A 21052-nucleotide genomic window follows, 5' to 3' on the forward strand; every position below is an offset into this window, starting at 1 on the left:
TACAGCATACTTTCTTAATAAAAACTCTCAAGTAAGTTGGGATAGAAGGAACGTACTTTAACATCATAAAAGCCGTATATGAAAGGCCCACAGCTAATGTCATCCTCAATGGGGAAAAACTGATAGCTTTTCCCCTGAGATCAGGAACACGACAGGGATGTCCACCCTCACCACTGCTATTTAACATAATCTTGGAAGTCCTAGGGTCAGCAATCAGACAACAAAATGAAATAAAAGGCATCCAAATTGACAAAGAAGTCAAACTTTCACTTTCCACAGATGACATGATACTCTACATGGAAAACCCGAAAGACTCCACCAAAAAACTGCTAGAACTGAAACATGAGTTCGGCAAAGTCACAGGATATAAAATGAATGTACAGAAACCAGTTGCATTTGTATACATCAATAACAAAGCAACAGAAAGAGATATCAAGGAATCGATCCCATTTACAATTGCACTAAGAACCATAAAATATTTAGGAATAAACCTAACCAAAGAGGTAAAAGATCTGTACACTGAAAGCTATAGAAAGCTTATGAAAGAAATTGAAGACAAAAAGAAATGGAAAAATATTCCATGCTCATGGATTGGAAGAACAAATATTGTTAAAATATCGATACTACCCAAAGCAATCCACACATTCAATGCAATCCCAATCAAAATAGCACCAGCATTCTTCTCAGAGCTAGAACAAACAATCCTAAAATTTGTATGGAACCACAAAAGATCCCAAATAGCCAAAGTAATGTCGAAAAAGAAAACCAAAGCTGGAGCCATCACAATCCCAGACTTTAGCCTGTACTACAAAGCTGTTATCATGAAGACAGTACGGTATTGTCACAAAAACAGACACATAGACCAATGCAATAGAATAAAGAACCCAGAATTGGCCAACTAATCTTCGAGAAAGCAGGAAAGAGTATCCAATGGAAAAAAGAGTCTCTTTAGCAACTGGTGCTGGGAGAACTGGACAGCAACATGCAGAAGAATGAAACTGAACCACTTTCTTACATCATACATAAAAATAAATTCAAAATGGATGACAGGCCTAAATGTGAGACAGGAAACCATCAAAATCCCACAGGAGAAAAAAGGCAGCAACCTCTTTGACCTCGGCCACAGCAACTTCTTACTTAACATGTCTCCAAAGGCAAGGGAAATAAAAGCAAAAATGAACTATTGGGACCTCATCCAGATGAAAAACCTTCTGCACTGCAAAGGAAACAATCAACAAAACTAAAAAGGAACTGACAGAAAGGGAGAAGATATTTGTAAATGACATATCAGATAAAGGGTTAGTATCCAAAATCTATAAAGAAATTACCAAACTCAACACCCGAAAAACAAATAATCCAGTGAAGAAATAGGCAGAAGACATGAATAGATACTTTTCCAAAGAAGACATCCAGATGACAAACAGACACATGAAAAGATGCTCAACATCAGTCATCATCAGGAAAATACAAATCATAACCACACTGAGATACAACCTCACACCAATCAGAGTGGCTAAAATTAACTCAGGAAACAACAGATGTTAGTGAGGATGTGGAGAAAGGGGAACCCTCTTGTACTGTTGGTGGGAATGCAAACTGGTGCCCCACTGTGGAAAACAGTGTGGAGATTCTTCAAAAAATTAAAAATGGAATTACCCTACAACTCAGCAATAGTACTACTAGGAATTTATCCAAAGGATACAGGAGTGCTGATTCACAGGGGCACATGTACCCCAATGTTTATAGCAGCACTATCAACAATAGCCAAATTATGGAAAGTGCCCAAATATCCATCAACTGATGAATGGATAAAGAAGATATAGTATATAACAATGGAATACTACTTGGTGAGGAAAAATAATGAAATCTTGCAATTTACAACAATGTGGATGGAACTAGAGGGTATCATGCTACGTATGTCTTCACTCATATACAGAATTTGAGAAACTTAACAGAATACCACAGGGAAAGGGAAGGAAAAAAGTTACAAACAAGAAGGAAGCAAACCATAAGAGACTCTTAAATACAGAGAACAAACTGAGGGTTGATGGGGGTGGGGGGTTGGGGGTGCAGGGAAAATGGGTAATGGGCATTGAGGAGGGCACTTGTTGGGATAAGCACTGGGTATTGTATGTAAGGGATAAATCATGGGAATCTACACCTGAAGGCAAGACTATACTGTATACCCTGTATGTCAGTTAACTTGACACTAAATTATTAAAATAATAAATAAACAAATAAATAAATAAATAAATAAATAAATAAATAAATAAATAAATAAATAAAAAATCACTGTATCATGTATATAGGAATTAAGCTTGATATACCTCAGATTCTACTTCAAGAATTTCATCTCCTGCAGAAGGGAGGTCTCTCCAGCCTACAATTCCCACTGGCATGCTGGGACAGGCCTCATGGATTGTTTTTCCATTCTCATCAAACATTAAGCGTACTTTTGCCCAACTCTTTCCAGCAACCAGAATGGAGCCTCTCCTCAAAGTTCCTCTTTGAATTATAGCTGTAGTAACAGGCCTAAAATGAAAATAAACATATATATTCATAATGCCATAATCAGGAAGTAAGTACTTTCTTAAGTAGAGCAAAAATATCTTTACGAGACTAAAATATATATACTATGTACACACAGGGTTAACCCCACTACTTCTCAAGCAGTTTTTCATACTATAAAAACATTTCTATATAATTGCCAAAAGGTAGAAGCAAACCAAATGTCCATCAACTGAGTAATAAAGAAAATTCAGTGTATACATACAATGGAATATTATGCAACCTTAAAAAAGAAAGCCCTGTCACATGCTCCAACATGAATGAACCTACCATGAGGACATTATGTTAAATGAAATAAGCCAGTCAAAAAGGACAAATACTGTATTATTCTAGTCATATGAAGTACCTAAAGTAGTCAAAATCATAGAAACAGAAAATCTAAAGATACTTGCCAAGGGTTGGGGGTTGGAAGGAGGGGAAATTAGGGTTTCGTGGGTATAGATTTCAGGGGGGTTTTTTTGGTTGTTGTTGTTTGGGGTTTTGGGGTTTTTTTTGGGTTTTTTTGGTTTTTTGAGAGAGGGTGCAAGTGAGTGAGGGGCAGAGAGAGGGAGAGAGAGAGAGAATCCCACGAGGGGAGAGAGACAGAGAGAGAGAGAGACAGAGAGAGAGAAGAGAGTGAAGCAGGGCTCACCCAAAGCGGAGTACAAGCTCACTCGAAGCAGGGCACGAGCTCACCTGAAATATATGCACAAGCTCACCTCGTGTGGGACTTGAACCTAAATTGTGAGATTATGACGTGAGCCAAAGTCAGATGTTTAACTGACCGAGCCACCCAGATGCCCCAGAGTTTGTTTTACAAGATTAAAAAGTTCTAGAGATCTGTTGTACAACAATGTGAAAATACTTAATATTACTGAACTTAAACATGGTTAAGACGGTAAATTTAATGTTATGCTTCTTTTATCACGCTTTTAAAAAAAAGGAAAACAAAACACATTTCTTATCAGCTTATGGCAGTGGAGGATGCAGTTAGCTGAGTGTTCTGACAGAATGCTAATCCTCTTTCCATAACTAATTTGTTAAGAAGTGAAACCTCTTGCTGATAGGGAGAAAAATTAAAGAGAAGAAAAACCCAAAGACCTTCCTGGATAGAATATTAATGGGTAAGGACATAAAGAATTTAGAAACCCTGAGGGCAACATTTGCTATTTCATTCCAATTTGTTAGTCTATGAGGCTTTATTTATCAATTCAGTTAAGTCAGTGGAGAAAAATATCCAAACAAACTGAACTATTTACACCATTAAATGTGACTAGGAGATATATAAATAGTTGCTATGGCTACTGGTAACTGCATTTAAAACAAATTTTTTAATGTTTATTTATTGTTGAGAGAGAAAGTGTGCAAGGGTGGGGGGGGTGGTGTGCAGAGAGAGAGAGGGAGACACAGAATATGAAGAAGGCTCCAGGCTCTGAGCTGTCAGCACAGAGCCCTATGTGGGGATCCAACTCACGAACTGTGAGATCATGACCTGAGGCGAAGTAGAACGCTTAACTGACTGAGCCACCCAGGAGCCCCTGATAACTAAATTTTTATGTTCCATGTGCTAATGCAATAAAATGCTTTTCAAAACAAATGCTTTGAAAATATTGTCCATGTCTAACAATAATATGCAATAAAATAATGCATTGTTACATAATCAAGCCACAAAAACAATGAAACAAATTATTAAAAAGCAAGCATTTTAACAGTCCTACCCTCTTCCTTTGTCCGTGAAAGATTCTATTACTGTTCCTTCTACTGGACCATTGAGGTCTGCTTTCAGTTCTAACATCTCTGCCAGAGCAATTGTTGCCTCTGCCAAAGCCATCAGATTATCGCCCTTTAATAACAAAAAAGGGTGTTAAGATACATAAATAAAATATTATCTGTAAATGTAAATACCAGGGTCAGAAAGCGAAATAATCCTAAACAGTTATATCATACTTTTCTCTTTAAGCATTAAACGCATGAATCACCCAATCAGAAAGAAGGAAGGAGGCCAGGAAAGGAGGAAGCGGGGAGGGAGGGTGGGAGGGAGGAAAAAACAAAGGAAGGAAAAGCAAGAAAACCTGATCCAGGGACATATCTTTCAAGAAAGAATAGCGATTTTCTTTTCTTTTCTTTTAATGTTTATTTATTTTTTAGAGAGGGAGAGAGAAGAGAGAGAGACAAAGCACGAGTGGGGGAGAAGCAGCAAAACAGGGAGACAGAATCTGAAGCAGGTTCCAGGCTCTAAGCTGTCAGCACAGAGCCTGACGCGGGGCTCGAACTCATGAGCCATGAGATCATGACCTGAGCCAAAGTGTGATGCTCAACCAACTGAGCCGTCCAGCCACCCCAAGAATGGTGATTTTCTTAAAAGGAAGCCCACTAGTGGTGCTTATTAATACCCCTTCATAAATACATGCTTCATGCATTCTCCTCCATCTGTCTCTACCATTGCGTTCTCTTCCTCTCGCTTTCTTTACAATGCTACTTGACATTTGAAGTTCTAGCCAACTGAATAAGCTTTCACATCTATTATTTCATTCGATCCACTCAAGAATGCTGTAAGATAAGTAAATCAAACATTACTTACTCTTATCAATAAGGAGAAAAAGTACAAACTAGACCCAGTGTCTAAGATACACTCTGTAATTACCCAGCTGTGTAACCTTGAAGAATCAGTTCACCTCCCTGGATCGCCTTTCCTCAACTGGAAATGAGGAAGCTTGATTAGATGATTCTTTCACCTTTAATGATCTATGGTTACTAGGCATTCTAGGGCTCCAAGATCACACAGCTGATTAACTGACGATGGAACTCAAACTGATGGGCAAGGGATTTTTCCACTCTCTGTCAGTTAAGAGGCTGCTCAGTTGTCAGAGTATAAAACAACGGAGACAAGTTGTTTGTAAACAATACAAAACAATACTTTCCTTACCCATCCAAATATTCCCAGTATTGATTTAAAGTTACAAAATGCTACTCTGAAAAGTAGAGCTGGGGTGTTTCTTTGCATGAAATAGTCCTCTATCTCTACTTGGAAAAAAAGGCCTCATCTTTCTTTCTGTCACACCCTCCCAATTCCCTCCATTCCCCAGAAATCATCTCTGCCATGCATAAGCAGCTTTACATTTACCTACTCATCTCAAGGTATCTGGGCAGAAAAGGTGGCTGTGTCTTCAAATGTTTTAATCTTGCCATCTGGCTTTCAGAGTGCAACAGCAATTGAGGTATAGTGGAAACATAATAAAGCAAGGTGGCATTTCAGAGTTTCAGAGAAAAAGAGGCCTGGCTTCAATATCAATGAAGGCATGATTGCTAAGCATCCTAGAAGTAACAAATTTAGGAAAATTAAAGATAAAATGAGACTTAATTAGAGGAAGGTGGCCAAATACAGTACCATCCCCTCAGTAAGTGATCTGGAAAAAAAAGTATTGTAGATTATATATGAACCATGGAACATGATAAGAATGGACAAAAAAGGAAATTGTTACTTAGCAGCAACCTGTACAGGAAAAGAGAACTGCAAAATGCTGTCACAAAGCAGGTACTCAGCTTCCTTGGTGTTTTTCAATCAGAAAAGAATAATTGGTCATTTAAAGGAAAATGGAGAGGCACCTGGGTGGCTCAGTTGGCTTTAAGCATCCAACTCTTCATTTCTGCTAAGGTCATGATCTCACAGTTCCTGGGATCTAGTCTCACTTCAGGCTCTGCACTGACAGCACGGAGCCTGCTTAGGACTCTCTCTCCCTCTCTCTGTCCCTCTCCCACTCATACTCTTTCTCTCAAAATAAATAAATAAACGTTAAAAAAAAAAAGAAAATGGAATTCATCATAAATAACAAAACTTATGGCAATTTAATTCATGGAAACATTGAATCAATCAATAACAAACTGAACCCAAATGTTTTATCTTTGTATTAGTGAAATTTTTATGTTTAAATATCTCTTAAATGCCCTAAAACCTATTCTGTAATTTTTCAGTATAAAATCAAGTACTTTTTATTACAAATTGGATTTCATTTCTGCTTAAAATAGTCTTCAGCAGCTTACTATTACGCTATGCCTACAACATCCACTATGTACTCTTATACTTAGAATAAGCATTAGGAGGCACCTGGGGTGGCTCAGTCAGTTGGGCATCTCACTTTGGCTCCAGTCAGGATCTCACTGCTCGTGACTTCAAACCAGCATTGGGCTCTGCACTGACAGCTCAGAGCCTGGAGCCTGTTTCAGATTCTGTCTTCGTCACTCTGCCCCTCCCCTGCTCGCTCTCTCTCTCTCAAAAATATAAAAAACGAAACATAAAAAAATTAAAAAAAAAAAAAAAAAAAAGAAAAGCATTAGGTCTGGACTTGATCCCTGACTGTTCTGTTGTATAACCCTAGACTGGTGACTGACCTCAGAAAGCCTAATTTCTTTTTTTCTTTCTTTTAATGTTTATTTATTTTTGAGGTAGGGGACAGAAAGAGAGGGAGAGAGAGGTTCTGAAGCAGGCTCTGGACTATCAGCATACAGCCCGACAGAAGGCTTGAACTCACCAACTGTGAGATCACGACCTAAGCCAATGTCGGACAATTAACTGACTGAGCCACCCGGGCACCCCAGAAAGTCGAATTCCTAATCTGCCAAACCAAGATAATGATGCTAGCCTTGCCTAGTACACAAAGGGTTTTTAAACAACAGAAATTATATATGTCCAGATGTTCTTTAGGTATAGTCCTCTATGTGCATTATGAGCAGCAGTCCCAACCTAACACATCATCTCTGAGGTGCCTGCACTTACCGTGAGTGCAGAGATGTGCACTGCTTGAACGTCACCTCCATAATCCTCACACACTACATCATGAGCTAGCAGTTCTTTTTTCACTTTTTCAGGATCAGCCTCAGTTTTGTCACATTTGTTTATAGCAAGGACGATAGGAACTGAAGAGTTAAAAAGAATGCAAATGAGGATACCTTCAATGCCAGGTATTCACAGTGAAAGACACCAACCTTTTCTAGCTTTCTCTTTACTGAGTAGATGTACTAAACTACAAGAAAGACCTAAAAGACCTGCTTTAGACCCCCTCATCTTTCTGCACATAAAGGAGGATTCTGGATGCGAGATGTCAAAATTGTAATTATAAGCAGATTCTGAATTAAGAATAGATACCTAAGATGAAAACAAACAAACAAACAAAAACAGCATTTGGGTAGAAAAAGGCCTATCTGTAAGCCTGAAAGCAAGATCAGCAATTACACTGAAGATAATCTGCAGAAAGAAAATTAAAAAGTCCAGAAAAGATTCTAATTCAATTCTAACACCACTAGATCATTTGCCTCTTCTTTTGAGGAGCTATTAACTCATTGAAACCCAACATCTTACCCTGGGCTGAAACGAAGTAGCACTGTTGTAAACTTTCTTTCAGGATTTACGGCAATTCTTTATTAATATATACTTTAGTGACTGACATATAGTAGGTTCTCAATAAATGTTTACTGAACAAATGAACCAAATAATCTTATAATCTACTTGTCTTGATCATTAGACAAATCACATAAAATGCTAGGAGATAATTCTCTGGTTGGGTTTCACCAACTGTGCTACAATTTTCTCAGGTATCAAAGGAAGAAAAATTGAAAACAGAAACAAAAAAGTTATCCACAACCTACTATTATGAAAAAGTACACTCCATATGGATGAGATGGAACTTAAGGGACAAGAGAACAGGAATAGAATGCATGATGTAAGAAATTTATCCTATCTCAACCAACTGCTTTGCTATGGATCCCTGGCAAATTTATCACCCTCTTCTTTTTGTTGTAATATTCCCTATGTTCATTAAGAACATAGTCCATTCCACAAAGGCAGTTTTGAAGAATTAAAAAGAAAACAGAGTAACACTGGAAGCTAAAAGAGCAGATTTCAAATGTGGACACGTTTCAAATTAACTGTAACTGGAGTCAGTTCCTGCCATTCTCGGTTCTTAGTTTTCATGCTGTTAAGAACTGGCGTAGACAGTGATTCTCAAACTTTTTTTTCTCTTGCCAACAAACGTAAGGGAATATGATGCACTCCATCAAGGTACATTTTCTCAAGATAACAGTATTTTCTCAGTGAGTGTAGGGTACTATCAGAATAAGAATGAATGAACAAAGTATGTGTGTGCGGGGGGTAGTAGCTATTACCACAGTTTCTAAATGGAGAAGTGATTTTTAAAAAGTTTCAATTTTATACCTCTAAGAATTTATGTAAAGCATACGAAGAAAAAGTTTCTCTTTAGAGAAGAATTCAAGATAATAAATGAACAAGGAATAACAGAATTAGAATATAACCATTTTGCAACTCCTAATGTTAACAGGTGATGGGTATGTAGTTTATTATTCTATTCTTACCTTTATAATTATTTAACATTTCCATAACAAAAAAGTTTTTAAAAAGTCATTTGCGGTTATTACATTTTCACACCATGCCAACTAAGTAAACAGTATTAGAAGGACTGTATTTATGGTCACAGGTCCCCAGCTGACTCCTGCTACACTCTTTTTAGTAGTTACATCTGTGGGAAAACAATTCAATCATCTTTGAGCTGTATCTGTAAATAGGCATAATAATCCTGGAATTGCCAGGTAGATTAAATGAGCTACGTGTACAGGGCACCAGAATAGTGACTTTTTGTAGATCTTTAAAAAAAAAAAAAAAAAAAGCAACTGCTTTCCTGATACACATAATCAGCCACACAGTACCTTGAGCATCTTTGGCATGCTTAATAGATTCTACAGTTTGTTTCATCACTCCATCATCTGCAGCTACGACCAGTATGACAATGTCAGTGACCTGAGCACCTCTGGCCCTCATTGCTGAGAAAGCAGCATGTCCTGGAGTATCAAGAAAAGTGATCTTTTCCCCAGAAGGTAGAGACACTGTGGAAACAGAAATCCAAAAATACTAAGGACTCAAATGTGCGCTTTCTTAATACAAAGGAATATATGTGAAATTATCAAATAGAATCAATAATTCCTTAAAATAATTTATTCCTCCCATTAATTTTAATTGGGAACAATACAAATCATTATTTCACACTGAAAAATGATAACAAAGCAGTGAAACCTTTAGTGTTTTCTTTTCATGTTATAATTTCAAAGTAAAACTTTTTATATTTTTAGAACATATTTTCATAAATGTACCAACTGGTATCTATTCTGGAGGCAGAACAGACTGATAGTTATATAGGAAGTTTCCCTTTCATTAGCTACACAATTGCCTTAAGCAAAAGGCAATTTAGTACATAGTAGCTCAGGATTTGAGCCCAAACCCAGCCCAAACCCTGCCTTGGATGTAAATCCTAGCTTTGCCATTTATTAGCTGTATATCTCGAACAAATAACCTATCCAAGCCTCAGCCTCCTTATCTGTAAACAGGGGTATTAATACATACTTCGTGATGTTGTGAAGATAAAAATAAAGCATATAAATAAGGGGCTCACCACACCACACACCACAGTGCTGGGCACATGCTAGTTGCTCAGTAATGGTAGCTGCTATTTAATTATTATTATGAACATTATTGTAACCAGGCATTGAACAATTTTAAGTTCATTAAGCCAAACTAAGAATTGCCAGAATAAAAATATAATTTTCTTCTTATAGAATGTACAAAATAAGCTTTATTTTTTTATTTTTATTTTTTTAACGTTTATTTATTTTTGGGACAGAGAGAGACAGAGCATGAACGGGGGAGGGGCAGAGAGAGAGGGAGACACAGAATCGGAAGCAGGCTCCAGGCTCCGAGCCATCAGCCCAGAGCCCGACGCGGGGCTCGAACTCACGGACCACGAGATCGTGACCCGGGCCGAAGTCGGATGCTTAACCGACTGAGCCACCCAGGCGCCCCCAAAATAAGCTTTATTAACCAGCTGCTCGATATTTCATCAGACCAACAGCCTTAAGCTTTAGACTTTCCTTTTACTTTTAATTTGTGTATCTCACGTTAGGACACTTGGTTTAAGAAAACAGTATGTGGGATTCCCAAGCACACTGTAAGGTAATTTGGGTCATACCAAGAAAGGCACCAATGTGCTGAGTGATGCCTCCAGCTTCCATTGCTGCCACTTGAGTTTTTCGCAGTTTGTCGAGTAACGTCGTTTTCCCATGATCAACATGGCCCATTACAGTAACAACTGGGGACCTTGGGGTTAATAAAGCTGGATCTGCCTGAGGCCTACAATTAACAGCAAAGGAGTTTCATTTCTTAAATATCTTTATAGCCAATGAATTGGTTTGCAGTCATCTCTGTGAACTACCACTAACAATACAATCCAACATTCAGCTTTGATTAGATATAACTATCTTCCCCTTCCACACATATAATAACCTATGACAAAACATGTAATGACTGCCCATGCACAGTTGGCATCTTCAAAACAACAAGCAGAACTGAATAAAATTTTTAAATTCAGGGTCAATATATACACTCAACAAACTAAGAAAAACAACCCTTAGAGTTTGATAACCTGAATATATTTAAACACTCTGATGTTTTAAACACTTCGAAGAAAAGTTTAATCTATATTCCCATGTCACTTTAATTGCAAAAAAAATTTTAAAGCAAATCTTTCCATTATAAAGTGTAAGTAAAACTAAGTGGTCTTCTTTCCGCAATATACATGGTTAAGTTTTACCTTCTTACAGCATCTTTATTTTCTCTGACTTTGTCCTGTTTTAATTTGCTCCATTTTAACTTCATCCCCGCCTTCTTTACCACTTCTTTGATCCAGACTTCATCTAAATGTGAGTGTGCTTCAAGTGAATCTATGTCAATAGCAGTGTTCATTAAAGCTTCATACACACAATCTGGGTGGGACAGAAAAACCTTTTAGGATCATGAAATAAATGTTCACGAAAGTGACCTCTATTAATAAATCTCAATATAAACAGTATACTCAATGAGAGGAATTAACTATGTAAGCTGTTCCTCTGTTAACAAACCACAAATAAGCTGAAAAGAAAACAATCTTTAAAATATGATTCATTTATATTAACATTTCTACATATTCATAAATATGTGAATATGTACCTTATGAATGATCTGAGCCACCAACAAAACATTATTAGGCATATTGTATACATTTAATATTGAGTAGTTCTTTGAAAACTTGTAGTTACATATGTCATGTCTATACAAATGTGTATGTATATATAGTTGATATTCATTATTTGCAGCAGTTCTGTTCTACAAACTTGCCATGAATACTGAATTAGCAACTACTAAACCATCATTCCAAGGAAAAATATAAGGTTAGTAGGTTCCTTCAGCTCCTGGTCACATCTTCATTAGCAATCAATACATACCTAGTTTTATGTGTTTCTGTTTTAAGACACCTTATTTAATGTATTCTGTTGATTCATTAATACTGAACGCCCAGCCAAAAGCACTAAAAACAGCGCATGAACAAAGCTTATCTAACACATGCATTTTCTCTGTAAAGCACACTACAGCCTTCTTGCAGTTAGTAACACTTCACCACTATGCTTAGGAGCCATTTTAATCAGCAAAATCAACAAAAAGCATAAAAATGTAAAAATGTGGCACTGAATAAGCCACAAAATGACACTTGTTTGCAGCATGAGAGCTAAAGCAAGAAGGCAGAATGTTGCCTTGTTGAACCTCAGCTAGGAATGTGTAATTGGGTAACTCAAATTTTTCACTGCTCCACCCATGTCCAGGAATGACTGCAAAAGCAGTGTGAATACTGATTTTGGGGCTACAAATACATTTTAGAGAATCTTCCAATACAAAATCCTCAAATAACGAGGATCAACTGTATGTACACACACACACACACACACACACACACACACACACACAATCTCCGTATATACACACACATATAATTAATTAATTTACTTATGTTATCTATTTATGGTCTCCAAAAAGTCTTGAAATGTAAGAAAAATATTTACTTGGTATTCTATTTTACATAATGTACTTTGTTTTCATTTCAGTCATACTTCCTTGTGGATGATAAATGAATGTATCGGTCAATGAAATAAGTTTTATGTTTCCAGATGTTCAATCACCCTTTAAATATATATTTTGAGGGCCGCCTGGGTGGCTCAGTCATTTAAGCATCTGACTTCAGCTCAAGTCATGATCTCATGGCTCATGAGTTCCAGACCCGCATTGGGTTCTGTGCTGACAGCTCAGAGCCTGAAGCCTACTTCAGATTCTGTGTCTCCCTCTCTCTCTGCCCCTCCCCCGCTCATGTCTGTCTGTCTATCTGTCTGTCTCTCTCAAAAATAAACACTGAAAAAAATTTTAAATATGTATTCTGAGAGACACATATGAAAGAAAGGCATCCTCAAATAAACAGAACATTATACTAAAAGAATATCCTATGCAGTAGTGTGCAGGTAAATGTTTACTCAGAAGACTCTCCAAAACAAACAAAAAAAAAACACCCTGATTATTATAGCATTTCCCAATTTCCACAGTGCAAATACTCCCAGATGGTTGATTTCAGCTATCAACATGAAATCACTGAACACAGAGATGTAAAGAGATGCACAGTAGCATACCATTATATAGAATTTCCACCATATAGGTACATAAGCATAAATCACCTCAAAAACACATAGCAAAATGCAGTAAAATAAAAAGAGGTTTGTTTTTTTTTTTTTTAGTTTACTTATGTATTTTGAGGGTGGGGAAGGGTAGAAAGGAGGTAGAGAAGGAGGGAGAGAGGGAGAGAGGAAGGGAGAGGGAGATGGAGAGGGAGAGGGAGAGGGAGAGGGAGAGGGAGAGGGAGAGGGGGGGAGAGGGGAGGAAAGGGGGGGAGAGGGGGAGAGGGGGAGAGGGAGAGAGGGAGAAAGGGAGAAAGGGAGAGAGGGAGAGAGGGAGAGGGAGAGAGGGAGAGGGAGAATCCCAAGCAGGCTCCAAACTGTCAGCACAGAGCCCTACATGGGGCTCTATCTCATAAACCATGAGATCATGACCTGAGTCAAAATCAAGAGTCATATGCTTAACCAACTAAGCCACCCAGGTGCCCCAAGAGTGAAGGGGTTTAAGGAGTATTTATTACCTTTGTTTGTGATTTATGTTACCTTTGTTTACGTTTATGATTTTCAATGGAAGCTCACATACTTCCTTATAAATTAGCAACTCAAAAGTTGGTGCAAGCCAGCTCCACTTATCACTGATCCTATTCTGTAATAATGCCAAGAAATCTTTTCCTATATATAATCCCACAACATCCTTTCCCAAGAAAATATATTTTAGAAGAATGATACAGGGGCACCTGGCTGGCTCAGTTAGAAAAGCATGCTACTCTTGATCTCAAGGTCATGAGTTCAAGCCCCACACAGGGTGTAGAGATTACTTAAATAAATAAAACTTAAAAAAAAAAAATGATACAATGCAAATTTTCTATATGGATATGCTCTCATAGAACAATAAAATTCTAAACATATACATTATAATGAATACAATTCTAACAATGCTAAAATACCTAATAATCCAGTAAATACTTTTCCAATATGATATCCTAAACTTTTTTTTAAAATGTTATTTATTTATTTTGAGAGAGCGCAAGCAAGTGAGTGGGCATGCACACGAGCAGGGGAGAGTAAGAGAGAGGGAAAGGGAGAATTCCAAGCAGGCTCTGCACTATCAGCACAGAGCCCTATGCGGGGCTCGATCTCAGGACCCGTGAGATCATGACCTGAGCCAAAATTAAGAGTCAGATGCTTAACTGACTGAGCCATCCAGGCACCCCTGATATCCTAAACTTTTGAAAGGTAGCTTATACAAAGATAATCTCTTTCCCTTTATATTAAATGCATTTAGTATTAACATATTATTTTATCTTTATCTAAGACTTAAATATTCACAAATAGAAAAGTACCCAAAGCATTTCAACCACAGATATTACATCCTAAGTTATTTTAATTGACATAAAGGAAAAAATATATACTCACATTGCTAATTTAGTAGTTAAAAATATTCACCATCTTTAATTCAAATGAGAAGTAAATATAATATTAAATAAGCTTCAAATAGAGAGCTTTTATTTAAATCATGGCATATCAGTTTTGGGTCTAGAACACTGATCTGTGATTAAATTCATATTTCAATTATACTATTTACTTGGTAACACAGAGGAATTATTATAGTTATGGGAGTGTGTGAGGGGGGGAATGTTAAAAAAAAAAGAATCCTCATCTTTTAGTGATAAATACAGAAATATTTATGGAATAAATGATATATTAATAATTGTCACTGGCTTCTGCATACATTATACTTATATTCCATTCTTACAGCTTTCATATATGTATGAAAACTGCCAACAATAAAAGTTTTAAAAATCAAGTATATTATCAATATTATCTATAAAATCCTACCAATATAGTTTTCCTTGGAAAAAATGTCAATGATACAGTCATATCTATTTGTTCTCTTAAAGTTTTCTAATAAAATGATTATATAATCCAACTGCAAAGTTATAAAAATGCAAGACTGGGCCAATTTTCTATTCTTTGTGAGGATGCACATATACAAAGAGTGGTGGCACTTTCAGGCTGGAAACATATTACAGTTCTAGCTCTGCCCTAGAGCTCTGCTCTAATTTACAAAATAACAATTCTTGAGAGATAATTTGGTCTGTGAATAAAAGCATGACCTCTGTAGCCATACGCCCTGAGTTCAAATCCTACTCTACCATATACTAACTGTGGCAATTATTCATCCTCTCCATGCCTCAGTTTCTCAACCTACAAATAGAGATAATAATTACACCTAACTCTTGTGCATTATGAGAATTACATGAGTTAATATACATAAAGTATTAGTACATGGTAACAGCTCAGTAATATGAGTTATTATTATTAATTGTTTTTCTTTTTGCCAAGAGTCTGCTTCACTTGTCACTTTATTTCGCTACAATAATAGGCTATTTCTTATTTACTGAATTTTATTGTCAGCTTATAATGAAAACTCAAATTTTGTTCCAATAATCTTAAATCGGTAATAAATGCACCAAGAGTGCAATGAAGGAATTTAAAAAATGACAACGATGCTATACATTTATAAACAAAAACAGTATTATTAAAAGTTATTACTATAGGGTGCCTGGGTGGGTCAGTCAGTTAAGCACCCGACTCTTGGTCTTGGCTCAGGTCATGATCTCATGGTTCATGACTTTGTGCACTGGGTCCAGGCTCTGTACTGTCAGTGAAATTCTCTCTCTTCCTCACTCTCTCACTCTCTTCTGCGTTCGCACTCTCTCTCTCAAAATAAATAAACTAAGCTTTAAAAAAAATTTACTACTACAAATATTTTTCTGCTGGCACTACAGATATTGTCACAATGAGTGAAAAAAGAAAATCAGGGGCGCCTGGGTGACTCAGTTGGTTAAGTGTCTGACTTCCGCTCAGGTCACGATCTCAGGTCATGGTCTCACAGTTCAGGGTTTGAGCCCTGCATCGGGTTCTGTGCTGACAGCCCAGGGCCTGGAGCCCGCTTCACATTCTGCGTCCCTCTCTCTCTGCCCCTCCCCGGCTCATGCATGTACACACGTTTTCTCTCACTCTCTCTCAAAAATAAACAAAAAAAAACAAAAAGAAAATCAGAAAATTATAGAACAACACAAGGATAGTAAGTATAAATAGAGTACTTCAGACCAAAAATATTCTTTGGATTCAGTCTGTGTTGAGCGTGGAGCCTGCTTAAGATTCTCCCTCTCTTCCTCCCTCTGCCTTTGCCCTTCTCCGGAGTGCTCTTTGTCTCTCAGAAGAAAAAAAAAACAAAACAAAACTTGGGGCACCCGGGTGGCTCAGTTGGCTAAGGGTCCAACTTTGGCTCAGGTAATGATCTCTTAGCTGAGTTCAAGCTCTACCATCAGGCTCTGTGCTGTCAGTGCAGAGCCTCCTTCAGATCCTGTCTCCCTCTCTCTCCACCCCTCCCCAGCTCGTGCTTTTTCTCTGTCTCAAAAATAAAAACATAAAAAAAATTTATTTTTTAATTAACCCATTAAAATAGTCTGGGGTACCTTGTTGGCACAGTTGGTTAAGTGACCAACTCTTGATCTTGGCTCAGGTCATGATCGGACAGTCTGCGACATTGAGCCCTGCATAGTGCTGACAGCATGGAGTCTGCTTGGGATTCTCTCTCTCCCCTCTTTCTTTCCACCCTCCCTCGCTCATGCTCTCACTTCTCAAAATAAATAAAGAAACTTAAAAGCCTACAGAATTTCTGAGAAAGAAGGGTTACTCCAGATAAAATCTTTTCCACCATTTTTGGCAAAGACAGAAGAAACTAATTAGAGTTTGTGACCTAAAGTGAAAACTAGTAGAATGATTAGATATCTTTTTAAACCATCAGTCTAATTTTCATCTTTGAATGCCTTAGTCTCAATGAAAATAAGATACCAGGTGTCCCATGTTCCCATATTTTTCCTTATAAAAGTATCTGACCCACCTATGTCTTTTTCCATTGCTCTGGCCAGTTCCTCAACAGTCATTCCAATCCATACCTCCACTTCCTTTTTGAATTTTGGTGAGGACAATGGAGATTTCTGTGCTCTTTCTTCCTATTAAAAATTCAGAATGCAACAGAAGAAAGAAAAAAACTTTAAGTGACAATGTAGATTTATTCTGGAATATCTACCACAATCACAGCTCCTATTTCTACCAAGTAACACTCCCATAAGTAGTTAAACCTTAGACTAAAATTTAAAATCCTACATCCTTAATTCACTCTCATACACTGATTTCCAGGTAATCAAATTCATCCACATTACTGAACAACAAAATAAAACTTTCTTTCTTCACAAAGATGTACTGCCTCAAGTGTAGCATTAAGGAATAAAGACAAAACACTCAAAATGAATTTCTACTCAGAACTATAGGAACTTTCACCTCAGACCAAGTAATACAGTAACTAAAATCTGTAACTACCTTCTTTGTTACTAGAAGCCTATATTGAGATAGAGCTGCACCAACGAATGGGTCTATTTGCCAGGGTCGGATGCAGAGCTGAGCTGTCCCCACTGGGTAAGCAGATGAAAACACAGGACTCCACTGTGCTAACATTCTTCTTTGACACAGGCCGTGCAGCTGCCTAAAGACAGTGTGAAATCGTATCAAGTTCTCCAATTTCAGTATCTTCTGGTTCATGTTTCCCCTGGAAAAAGTTTTAAAATAATATTGGGTTAATATTAAAATCAAGTTAGCAAGTATTAATTGGATATCTACTACATGAAAAGCATTGTGCTAGAGTTACATGAGTAAAGCTGGGTTTCTGCCCTGAAAAGATTCACAGTCTAATCAGATGGAATTCTAATCAGGTAGAATAACTACTCTTTAGATGTTAACCATCATTATTGTTAATGTCTCTACTATGATAGAATTGAAATAAAACTTACAAAGGGATTTTTTTCATTCTTGAAACATCAACTAACAAAATCACGAGAGTGATTTTTCTAAAATGCAAATTTGAACTCATCAGCTCTTTTTGCTGAACATCCTCCAGTGGCAGGCCATTATCCCATTTCACGTGCCACTTCAACACGTGTTATTAAGGATTATTTATCTGCCCTCTGCTAACCTCTCATTTCATCGCTTACACCCTTATAGCACCTCACTCCTATCTCCAAGCTTTCGTTATTTTGACGCCCTCCCCCCGTAATCTTCAATGGCTTGCCATCTCATTTTTGAACCTTTGCATATGCTCTACTTGAAATTGTCTTCTTTCAACCCTCACCATTTTCCCCTCTTCCTACCACCCCCTCCCAAAAAGAAGAGGCTTTAGAGTGGGAAGAGAACACTTCATACATATCTATTGAATAATGCCTTTTGAATATCATTCTTGGAATGACAGAAGACTTACTTGAGAGAAAACTGCAACAGAACTCAGTGTAGTTCAGAACTAACAAAAGTATAATTACTTTTCTCCTCGAATTTTCTATTCCTTCTGCTCTCAGGACTGCATTTCTACAGCTTTGCTTTACAGTTTTTGAGGAAAGGAGCAGCTAAAATACTGTGAGGTGTACATATTCTCCTCAGCAAACATTTCCTGAGTACCATCTTTCAGACATTGTGTATGAGGATGTTGATTCAAAGTTTAATAAGCCAGAGTCCTGTCATTCAGAGTTTACTGTTCCAATATAATGATTCTCAGGCACATTAAACACCTCAAGAATGGCACATTTAAAAATTTTTCTTTAGGGGCGCCTGGGTGGCTCAGTCGGTTAAGCGTCTGACTTCGGCTCAGGTCACGATCTCGCGGTCCGTGAGTTCGAGCCCCGCGTCAGGCTCTGGGCTGATGGCTCAGAGCCTGGAGCCTGCTTCCGATTCTGTGTCTCCCTCTCTCTCTGCCCCTCCCCCGTTCATGCTCTGTCTCTCTCTCTGTCTCAAAAAATAAATAAACGTTAAAAAAAAAAAAAACTTAAAAAAATGTGTATTTAGGTACGAGTCCGTGGACTAAGAAGTAAAGGGATTCCTTTAGGAAACATTTTTAAAATGAGTCTAAACCCAGACCTGACAAGGGCATGGATTGATGGAATGGGAAGAAAGGCCCTACATGGAGATTAACCAAAGTACAGAAAGCTAACTGAGGCAGGAATTAGAAAACACACTGGTGGCAATAATCCAGGTGTGGAAACTGGAAGTTACCTCACTTACTACTTATTCCACGCTCCTCATTTTATAGAAAAGGAAAACGGGGAGTCCAGAGAGGTCAGAAAGATTTCTCCAATGTCATACCACCAATTAATGACAGTCAGGCCTAGAACCCAGGCTGTCTGACTCCCAATTCGGTGTTCTTTCGCAGCTAGGATCTCGTCATGGAATCTGAAAAAAGATGTTGGTGCATTGGTGGAAACGTCTGAATGTAAGACCTGTCAGCCTTGGAACTTATCTGAAAGGTAAAAAGAAGTCATTGTATAAGAATGACGGCTCTGGGGTGGCTTCGCCTCGAACCGGGCCCAGAAAGCCTTGGGCCCAGGGCAGGAGGGACGTGCGGGAAGAGGGGGGCAGCCGGCCGCTTCTGGGCAAATAACGCTTTCGCTAAACCTCAGCTGGGGTCACGCAGGGATTAAATGCAACGCGGAAAGGCTTCCGATTGCTCCGTGTTTACGATCGGTGCCACTGACACTTCAGGGCAAACAATACACGCCCCCTCGGGACGACCCGGCCAAGGAACCCCACTCACTTTGCTGCTACGTTAGGTCCGGGGTGTCTGGATTCTGAGGTAAGGCGGAGATCACCTTGCGGACCGGGACTGCAGTCCCACGGTCCGTTCCCGAACGGTCCCCGTGGAACTTCCGGTACCGCCGGAAGCGGTCCTTTCCGGAATTCGGAAGTCCGAATCAGACATAGTGGCTGCGCCGGCGAGGACTGGGGTTGCCAGAGGTGTCCTGTTGGAGGCCGCGGAGTGGGGTTGGGGGGGATGGGTAAGCGCTACTTCAACCAGTGGCCGCCTCCGTGGATCAGCCGCGCGCGTCGTCGGCAATCACTTGTACACTTCCCTTCCATTTCTGAGAAGTTACTATTACTCTGGGGTTTGAGGGGCCTTGGTGCTGAAGTGTGGAGAAATAATACGCTTTTGAAAGACACATACCTAACAAGAAGGAAAAAATGCGAGGAAAGTGGTGATAGAACCAGTTTGTATATTCAGTTAGGCGCTTTCTCTTTCAAATGTCGCCTGATTTATGGATACCCAGAGCTGGTTCCTGTGTCAGCTCCTTCCTTGTGCGTAGGCTTGGGGACGTTATGTAAACTCTGTGCTTCGGTTCTGCACTCTGGCAATGACAGCAGCTACTTCATAGAATAGCAGTAAGGTTTATAAGAACACCTGGTTCAGGGGCGCCTGGGTGGCTCCCTCGTTAAGCGTCCAACTTCGGCTCAGGTCATGATCTCAGGGTTCGTGGGTTCGAGCCCCGCGTCTGGCTCTGTGCTGACAGCTGGGAGCCTGGAGCCTGCTTCGGATGCTGTGTCTCCCTCTCTCTCTGCCCCTCCCCCGCTCGCACTCTCTCTCAAAAATAAATTTTAAAAAAAGTTAAAAAAAATAATACCTGGTTCATAATAAGGGTTTGCTGTTGCGAATATTACAGCCTCCTCCCAGAGCATTTCCACACCTTGAATGGACATTATGTTTTTTGGCCTGTCCCCTTGACCACAACCTCCACCACTTCTCAAGTGTATAAGTATTGTTTGATCTCTGTCCTCAAGGTCTAACACTACCCTAGGCTAATGATATGGTACAGAAGAGTTTCTTACTCAAAAGCATACTTACTGTTACCTCCCTCCCAAAATTTGGCCTCTTAACTTATGCCCCCTCTCCCCTTTTTTCATTTTTGTCTTTCCAGTGCCTGCCACAGGTGTGCAATTAGTGTGGCTGAATGACTGAATGGAAACCTCTGTCCTGGAATTTTTTTTTAAATGAACCTGACACCCAAACACTTGAAAACTATAAAAGTTCATTCCATTTTCTATCATTTCACTTACATTTACAAACATCCACTGCAGTGCAATTTCTGCA

At 38.6% G+C, this 21052-nt stretch overlaps 1 protein-coding gene across 6 annotated transcripts in view; it reads right to left on the reverse strand.

The window, feature by feature from the left end:
• Positions 1-19859, reverse strand: part of MTIF2 (mitochondrial translational initiation factor 2) — a 28513-nt gene extending 8654 nt beyond the window's left edge. Inside the window, exons 1-10 of one of the 6 annotated variants that reach the window (XM_019827213.2) lie at positions 19724-19837; positions 19276-19429; positions 17470-17695; positions 16991-17102; positions 11199-11370; positions 10578-10738; positions 9265-9441; positions 7322-7461; positions 4266-4390; positions 2328-2532 (exon numbers count right to left, since the gene is read on the reverse strand). In XM_019827213.2, the coding sequence (XP_019682772.1) occupies positions 2328-2532; positions 4266-4390; positions 7322-7461; positions 9265-9441; positions 10578-10738; positions 11199-11370; positions 16991-17102; positions 17470-17688 (1311 nt within the window). In that variant the 5' untranslated portion in view covers positions 17689-17695; positions 19276-19429; positions 19724-19837. Of the gene's footprint in view, positions 1-2327; positions 2533-4265; positions 4391-7321; positions 7462-9264; positions 9442-10577; positions 10739-11198; positions 11371-16990; positions 17103-17469; positions 17696-19185; positions 19430-19723 lie in introns of those variants that run through there. The other 5 variants (XM_019827212.2, XM_019827211.2, XM_019827216.3 and 2 more) reach the window with 5 other exon arrangements.
• Between the last annotated feature and the right edge of the window lie 1193 nt (positions 19860-21052).

This window comes from Felis catus, chromosome A3, assembly GCF_018350175.1.
Source record: "Felis catus isolate Fca126 chromosome A3, F.catus_Fca126_mat1.0, whole genome shotgun sequence".
NCBI classification, from domain to species: Eukaryota; Metazoa; Chordata; class Mammalia; order Carnivora; family Felidae; genus Felis; species Felis catus.